The 9,293-nt window shown below is 26.0% G+C and overlaps 1 protein-coding gene across 5 annotated transcripts in view; it reads right to left on the bottom strand.

Annotated features, from left to right (window-relative positions):
* Window positions 1-9,293, bottom strand: part of LOC111679609 (ion transport peptide) — a 77,503-nt gene that overhangs the window by 1,626 nt on the left and 66,584 nt on the right. For 3 of the 5 annotated variants that reach the window (XM_046953793.1, XM_046953792.1, XM_046953794.1), the window contains exons 2-3: window positions 6,075-6,292; window positions 3,546-3,802 (exon numbers count right to left, since the gene is read on the bottom strand). In XM_046953793.1, the coding sequence (XP_046809749.1) occupies window positions 3,655-3,802; window positions 6,075-6,292 (366 nt within the window). In that variant the 3' untranslated portion in view covers window positions 3,546-3,654. Of the gene's footprint in view, window positions 1-3,545; window positions 3,803-6,074; window positions 6,293-9,293 lie in introns of those variants that run through there. The other 2 variants (XM_046953791.1, XM_046953795.1) reach the window with 2 other exon arrangements.

The raw sequence follows: 9,293 nt of genomic DNA, 5'->3' as shown, positions 1-9,293 counted from the left end.
AAAACCCAAAAAAAAAAAAAAAAAAAGAAGTACAAAGGTTTCTCTCATTTTATTGTACTCCCAATCAAACATTGAATATAGAGAAGCCCTTAAAGTTATAATCAGGAATATTGAAAAGAATCCTTTTATATTCCAAAAAAATCAAAATTGATTAATTTAATGATATGTACAAATAATGGCATGGGTGTTTTTGGTACATATGCAACATATCAACCAATTACTTCAAAAGTGTCCTAAATTGAAAGTTATTAAAGTTCAAAAGAAAACGCTGTGCTGACTACAAATCTGAATTTAGAATTTCTCCGCACGTAAGGGTTTCGAGATATCATAAAATTTTCCCGAAATAAAGGGGAACAAATATCGAAAATCACTTTCATATGTATGTAGTTTGTTCAAATTTTAATTTGTAATGTGATCTGATCTAGTTAGGTTTAGGTTCAGTCTACAAAGACTCACACTTTTGGTCTGTTGGTTCTTTCGTATAGAAAACATTACATTTGTTCAAAATTATTGAAAGACTACTTCATGCACTAGTTTATTGACTGATCTAATTACTAATCGTTTGACTAGTCTGTTGAATAGTGGAATATGGACTAGTCTATTACTGATTTAATAACTTGTCAGATTTAGCACAGATCGAAGAAAACGTATACTATAGACCAGTCTAAGGACTAATTTTGACAATTCTATTGACTAGAGTTTTGCAAATCGAATAGCAAAACTATTGCCAAGATAATCTTTAGCCTACTCTTTTGAATAGATTATATAGTTTTCTTTATGGAGTAATTTGTACATTATATACTAATCTGTTATCTAGTCTATGGACTATTCGAATTTGTTCTAATTTATTGAAAAACTATTGACTGGTCAATTTACTATGCGTTTGACTACTCTGTATAATAGTTTATAGATTAGTCTATTGTAAATTGTAAACTTGTAAATATACTTGTATATTAACTTGTATATTAATTCTTTTGAATAGTCTATGGACTAGCCTATGAACTAGTGTATAGATTAGATGAGGACTGGTTATATAGTCTATAGTTTAATCTATAAAATAGTCTATGAAAGGCTAGAAATAGTTAAAAATACCACCGTGAATAAGGTCTTTTCTGTGCGAGAATAAACCGCAGTTTAAACTATAGACTAGTCTATGAATTAGTCTATGAACTAGTTTATAAACAAGTCTATTTTATAACTTGTCTTTTTACTAGTTTATGGACAAGTCTATTAACTGGTCTCGTTTCTATTATGTAATTTATTGATATTGGGGAAAAAATTCCAGTTGATACAGCTGTTGCTGAGTTGATAATCTTTGGCCGATTGAGAATCGGATCGTTTCGGAGAGGAGATTCAATTATCGTGGGAACGAAACTTGTCTGTTAACTAGTCTATTGGCTAACTAGTATGGGCTTTTAAATAGTCTATGTGCTAGTCTAGACTAGTCTACTGACTGGTCTATTGTCAAGTTTTTAGATTTGTCTATAAACTATTCTATACAAAACTTGTTCTTAGGCTAGATTTTTGGTTAACCTGTGAACTACACTATGGTGTAGTCTATTGAATAGTCTATAGTCTAATCTATGTATTAGTCTATGAACTAGCCTATTGATTGCATTATTAACTAGTCTAGCTAAAAACTGGTCTATTGAGTAGAGTTTTTACTAGTCAAATGACAAGTGTATTGTGTAGATTATGAACGAGTCCGTTTACTAGTCTTTGGAATAGTATGAGGATTAGTCTATAGACTAATATGTTAACTATACTCTAGGCAAATCTATTGACTAATCTGTGAACTAGTATGTTTAGTAGTTTTTAGACTATGTACTAGAGATCTTTAGAGATTGGTTTAAAACTGAAGTCTTTTCGATTCTACTAGACAGTTCGCGTTTAGTGAACTACCACGTTAATCTTATTTTAAAGATTATTAGATCAATTCAATTAAGCTTTTAATAAGCTTATTATTTCTTAATTAATATAGTGCTAAAAGTTTAATAAAGTTTAGTTGACATAAAAAGGTTTTTAGGAAAATGTTATAAAAAATAGTTTTCATTCAAAAAAGTTTTTGAAAACTGTTGAAAAAAAGAAGACAAAAAAAGAAAACAAATTTACAAAAATTTAACTAAAATATTAAGATACATATGTAAAACATGAAATCCCAACAAAAACTTTCAAAAAAATGCTTAAAAATTAAAAGAAACCCAAATAAACAAAAAGTTGGGTTTTTGAAAAAAAAAAGAAAAATAAAATAAAATAAAAACGTACCGAATAAAATAAAACAAATTATATATTTTTATCAAATATAAGTTTCATCATATAATAATCCCTCTGTTTATAATCTCTAGAAGTAGTGGAGTAGCTGGATGACGTTGATGAACAAGCAACATTGCACATGTGTAATATTTTGTTTTTTTTTTTTGTTAAAAAAAAGAAGTTTCCACAGTCTGCTGACTTTAGAATTACAAACAAAAAAAGCTGCCGTTGATATTTTAAAACTTTTTTTTTTTGTTCCTCATTTACAGAGTTTTGGTAGAATATATAATGAATATAAATACATAATATACGATTTTACAATGATTATATTTTTTTTTCAATTTTTTTTTTAGGTTTTTCTTTTATTTTGTTTTCCACATATGTTTGTATGTATATATATGTTTTTTTTTTTGTTTTTGTATACATATATAAATGTTTTTTCTTTTTTATATAGTAATAGTAAATAAAGGAGTGTTTTTAACGTGTTCTATCACAATATTTTTCATTAGTTTTCATTTCTTTTCATTTTTTTTTAGTTTTTTTTTTTTTTTTTTTTTTGTAATATTTTGTTTTAAATATATATTTTTTTACTTTGTTTTGTTGTAAATTAATACATTAATATATTTGCCAGCAAATTTTTAATTAGTAATAGTAATAGTTAAAGTTTAAAATGTAATAATTTCATTTGTTTAAATATAATTTATATTTTATTATTTATTTATTTTTTTAAATATATAAATTAAATAATTTACAATTGGATAACAGTTTTATTTGTTTTAAAGAAGAAAGCATGAAAAAAATTATCAAAACATTTAAAATGTTTAAATTTCTTCCATAAAAATTCCATAAAAAAACTTTAAGAGAAAAAAAACTACAAATTAAACCAAAACTTTAAAAAATACCTTTTTTTTTTTGTTTTTAGCTAAAAACAAAAATAATTATTATATATTAAACTAAAACAAAATTGGAGATTTTTCTTTAAAAACAAAACTAATTTTAATTTAAAGTAAATATTTTCTTTTTTTTTAAAAACTTGCTGTGCAAATTTTTTAAATTAAAAAAACTATAACAATATTATTTAAAAAAAAATTTTCTTTTAAATTAAACTTAAAAATAAATAAAATATTTTTTTTATATAATTTTACTTTTTTTAATTAGGTTGGTTTTGTTTGTTGTTGTTTTTTTTTTAATAAATAATAAAAAAAATTAATACAAATATATAAAAATAAAATAAATAAGTACAATATAAACTTCTTTTTTTTCACTTTCGTTTGATTAAAACAAAAACAAACAAAAAAAAACTTAAGCTCAATTTAAGACAAAATGTTTATATATAAATATAAAAATAAAATAATAATAATAATTAAAATTTAAATTAAAAAAAAAAAATAAAAATATTTATTATGTTGTAACCGGCGTCATATTGAATGAGGGGATGGGTGAACCGTTTATAACTTTAATGAAATGTTGCAATTTTGAAACTTCCTCGGGGGGTATTAATAAAACTTTTAAACATTCACCAAACCACTTAGAATCAAAACAGTTTTTCCTTAAAAAAACAGAAACAAAATAATAATAAATTATAAAAATTAAAAAAAAAATAAAATTTTTACTATTAAAAAAACAAAATAATTATTTATAACCATCAACCAACAACTTTTCTTTATATATATATATATAATATAATAACATAAATATTTCATTAAATTACAATATTCAATTATATATATTTTTACTAAATCTTAAACTAATGCTGCAAAATCTAGAGAAGATAATGGAGATCCGTTGATAACTTTAAGAAAATATTGAAGTTGTGTTACTTCTTCATCGGGTATTAATAAAACCTTAAGACAACTGCCAAAGGTTTCATGAGTAAAACATTTTTGCCTGTTTATTTTTGAATTTAATTAATTTGCATTTTTTTTAATTTGTTCAAGGGAAAAAGAAATATTTAAGAAAAGGTTAACATAAACAAAACATAATTATAAAGAAATTTAAATACAATAACTACAATAAATAAATTATTATCTAACTTAAATATTGATATAAAGTTTCAGCTTTGTTTTAAGTTCTAGTTCAGCTCTATTTTAGTTTTAGTTCAGATCTAGTTCAGTTCAAGTTAAGTTCTAGTTCAGCTCTAGTTCAGTTCTAGTTCAGTTCTAGTTCAGTTCTAGTTCAGTTCTAGTTCAGTTCTAGTTCAGTTCTAGTTCAGTTCTAGTTCAGTTCTAGTTCTGTTCTAGTTCAGTTCTAGTTCAGTTCTAGTTCAGTTCTAGTTCAGTTCTAGTTCAGTACTAGTTAGTTTTAGTTCAGTTCTAGTTCCGTTCTAGTTCAGTTCTAGTTTAGTTCTAGTTTAGTTATAGAACTGAACTAGTCCATGGTCTAGTCAATCAACTCTCCTAGTCTATTGACTATATTAAAGACTAGTCAATGGATTATGCCATTACTAGATTAAGGTCTTATCATATACATAGTTTATATAGTTCTCTATGGACTAGTCTATTAGTTACTCTACGGACAAGTACATTGAATCAATGTATTTTCATTTGAAAACTAATAAAATTTCGATTTTCACTTAACATTCAGCTAAAATTAATTACTTAACACGTACATAACATCAAAATTCCTAATCTACATAAAACCGACATGTGGACAAAATTATTAAATATTTATAAAATAAAAATAAACAAAAATTAAGAAAAAAACTAACAATTTTCAATAGCATTCCAAAAAGAACACTGTGTGTTAATTGTAGTTTAATTGGTATAAATTATTTATAAACAAAAAAATTTATTGAAAAATTAGTTTTTAAACAAAAAGCTATTGTGTTTTAACAGGCGCTTGTTTTAGCAAATTTTTTAAAATAAATCATAAAAAAAATAAACTAAATTATAAATGGTATGTGTTCTTTTTTTTGGGTTTTGGGAAAAAATTCTCACGAATTATATGGAAAGAAATCAGAAAATTGGTATTATTTTAGTTTAAAAGGTAATAAAGTAAAATTATTAAATAGTTTAAGTAAAAGAAAGTGTTTTATTAATTGAAAATTATATATAATTTTTTCTAATGTTTTTTTATAAATTTGTGTGTCATGGTTATAAAAAGTATAGAAATTTTCCATTATTTTGTGCAATAAATAAATAAATAATTACTCAATAATATATATAAATCTAGAATGTTTTATTTAATACCTTGAACTACAGTATTACATTTAGTTTTTGTGTTTGTTTAAAAAAAAAGTAAAAATAATTAAGAAAAAAGAAAAATTTTCCGAAAATAAATCTAAGTAACATAAGCAACCGGAAAGATGTGCCAGTTTTCTTAAATAAATACGAGGGATGTTATAAAAGTAATTGAAAAGAATTTAAAAAGGAAAAGTTTCAGTAAATAAAGCTTTAGATCAATACGGCTGTTAAGCGATCAAAGCTTTAAATAATGGAGGATTCATTTATACAGCTTTTTATAAAAACAAAATAAATTATTCAAAAAAACACTTATTAGCCCATCCCTCGGAATTTTCTTATTTCTAAGAAAACATTCTCCTAAACTTAACACTGAAAACCAGACATTTTCAATTTCCCTAAAATACAAACACAAATAACAAACAATTAAAATGAAAATAAAATAGTGCTAAATAATGAAAGACAAATGGACGCGATACGATAAATTATTTTATTTATAACGTATGATTAATTAAATTTTAATAGCAAAACGTGAGTTTTACTAGGTCAGTGACCTACTAAAATGTTAATTGAATTGAAATACTACGTAAAATTTTCAGAAAAATATATATAAAAAAATGTGGCAGCGAAATGAAAACTTACTTGCACAATCGATGTATACTTGTTTCGCGGAACAATTGATAACAGTCTTCACATATACGATCCAAGCGGAAGAACATGGTTTTGTTAAAGATACCCTTGCACTCTAAATCGAAGAAATTACTTCTTTTCGATAAATTATGATTATGGGGCAAAGCTGTGAATAGTGGAATCAAGACAAGAAACAGCACTACCGAGATCTTAATGTTGCGGGAACACATCTGTAAATAAAGCCGAAAGAAAAAGAGGGGGATATAATTTTATTAAGTTAATTTATAGAAGTTGTTAAATAAAATAAATTAGTTTAAACATAATTTAATGTTTTAAAATAAAAAGCTTTTAGATGTTTTTAAAAGATTATGGAGAATACATGAAGAATTGTAAATGTAGCAATGAAACTGTAATTTTAAAACAGAACGTACGAGAGATGGAAAGAACTGAAATAGAACTAAACTGGAAATGAACTTGAAATGAACTTTAACTGAACTAGAACTAAACTTGAAATGAACCAAAAGTGAACTTGAACTAAACTTCAAGTGGACATGAAATGAACTAGAAGTGGACTTGAACTGAACTAGAACTGAACTAGAAGTAAACTAGAACTGAACTAGTACTGAACTAGAACTAAACTAGAACTGAACTAGAACTAAACTAGAACTGAACTAGAACTGAACTAGAACTGAACTAGAACTGAACTAGAACTGAACTAGAACTGAACAAGAACTGAACAAGAACTGAACTAGAACTGAACTAGAACTGAACTAGAACTGATCTAGAACTGAACTAGAATTGAACTAGAACTGAACTAGAACTGATCTAGAACTGAACTAGAACCGAACTAGAACTGAACTAGAACTGAATTAGAACTGAACAAGAACTGAACAAGAACTGAACTAGAACTGAACTAGAACTGAACTAGAACTGAACTAGAACTGAACTAGAACTGAACTAGAACTGAACTAGAACTGAACTAGAACTGAACTAGAACTGAACTAGAACTAGAACTGAACTAGAACTAGAACTGAACTAGAACTAGAACTGAACTAGAACTGAACTAGAACAGAACTGAACTAGAACTAGAACTGAACTAAAACTGAACTAGAACTGAACAGAACTTCCTTGAATTAGAACTTCCTTTAATCACCACAAATAAAATTTGCTCTTATTATTGCCATAACTGTTTTTATGTTTAAAATATTTATGTATGAGTTCATTTTTTTAACAGACGTTCTTCTAAAAATATTACGATTATTTTTTTTTTTATTTCATTCATTCAGTCTATAAATAGTTAATTGTTATTTTGTTGTAACAACAAGCGGACAATTTATTTTTATGTAAAAGGGATCTTTTTATTTTTTTTGCCTTCTGATCTCTTGTCTGTTGTAGTCTATCCTCCGTAGCAAAAAAAAAAAAAAAAAACGGACCGCCAAAGTTAATTTTGCGTGTGCTTGCACACCTTGTCATTGATCCAACCGCCAGACGATGTTATCAACATCATCACATTATATATTCTATAAATACATTATTCTATATTTATACATGAATATATAGTAAATGCGATACATTTGTATCGTTGTATGAGTTTACAGTCTAGAGATTTTTTTCGGTAAGTTCTCGTAATGAACTTGTTTGTGTTGTAAACTAGACTGGTTTATTTTTTGTTGGTAGTATGTTGCAGATGTTTTAAATTTTAGCAAAATCAATGTTGGGCTTTTTTTTTTAAAAAAAAGAATATTTATGTTTAAACAATTTTGGTTTTTAATGTGTTTAAAATAAAAATTTTTATTAGTGCTATCAACACTTAAAATAATGGGATTTAAATATAACAAGAAATATGAGTTGAAAATTAATTTTGAAAACTATTAAATTGTTTTTTTTTTTGCCGACAGAAGAAAACTTAAAGAAGAAACTTAAATTTTCTATAAATTTAACCTTTTAAATTTATAGAAAATTTAAGTTTCTTTTTTGGTTACAGATATATATTAATTGCTTTAGAAAACCAATCAACCGGCCGGCTTATAGAACAACTCAGGGAATATGCATGCGTATTAAAAAATATTCATAAATCCATATTCAAACATTTCATTCATAAAAAAATTATTTATAATTCAATGCAATACTGTGTGGAAAGAAGTTTTATTTTATATATAGATTTTATATTTATAAAAACAAAAACAAAAGCTAATAGTACAAAGTAATAAATTTAGCAATTCGATGCCAATTAGTAACACAATTTAAGATTCATGTTTTTAATGCCGCCTCAATTGAAATTGGATATTGGAACCGCAATTCAGACCACAATGGTATACACAGCATCACACAACATCATAGTTAAACATAATGTATGTATGTATGTATTTATGTGTGGATGAGGTTGGTATTGAATACTTATTTTGAAATAGATTTGAAAATATATAAAAGTATGAATGAATCTTTTTTATGTGTGTGAAAATGTTGGTGGGCAGGCAACCTTTATCAATGGTAATACATACTACCATGAGACATAACTCTTTAAAACTGAAGAATGAAAACGCCCTACAATATACTAAAATAGCTTTTGAAATACATATTTTGTGTTTTTGGTGCTAGTTTTTGTTCAGTTCTAGTTTAGTTTTAGTTTTAGTTCAGTTCTAGATCAGTTCTAGTTCAATTCTAGATCAGTTCCAGTTCAGTTCTAGTTCAGTTCTAGTTCAGTTCTAGTTCAGTTCTAGTTCAGTTCTAGTTCAGTTCTAGTTCAGTTCTAGTTCAGTTCTAGTTCAGTTCTAGTTCAGTTCTAGTTCAGTTCTAGTTCAGTTCTAGTTCAGTTCTAGTTCAGTTCTAGTTCAGTTCTAGTTCAAATCTAGTTTTAGTTCAGTTCTAGTTCAGTTCTAGTTCAATTCTAGTTTTAGTTCAGTTATAGTTCAGTTCTATTTCAGTTCCAGTTCTGTTCTAGTTTTGGTTCAGTTCTAGTTCAGTTCTGTTTCAGTGCTAGTTCAGTTCTATTTCGGTTCTACTTCGGTTCCAGTTCAGTTCTAGTTCAGTCACAGTTCTAGTTCAGTTCTAGTTCAGTCCAGTTCTGTTTCAGTGCTAGTTCAGTTCTATTTCGGTTCCAGTTCAGTTCTAGTTCAGTTCTATTTCAGTTCTAGTTCAGTTCTAGTTCAGTTCTAGTTCAGTTCTACTTCAGTTCTAGCTCAGTTCTAGTTCAGTTCTAGTTCAGTTCTAGTTCAGTTCTAGTTCAGTTCT

Source organism: Lucilia cuprina, chromosome 6, assembly GCF_022045245.1.
Source record: "Lucilia cuprina isolate Lc7/37 chromosome 6, ASM2204524v1, whole genome shotgun sequence".
Lineage (NCBI taxonomy): Eukaryota > Metazoa > Arthropoda > Insecta > Diptera > Calliphoridae > Lucilia > Lucilia cuprina.
The sequence above is the reverse complement of the archived record's forward strand: the minus strand, read 5'-3'. Positions and strand labels throughout refer to the sequence as shown.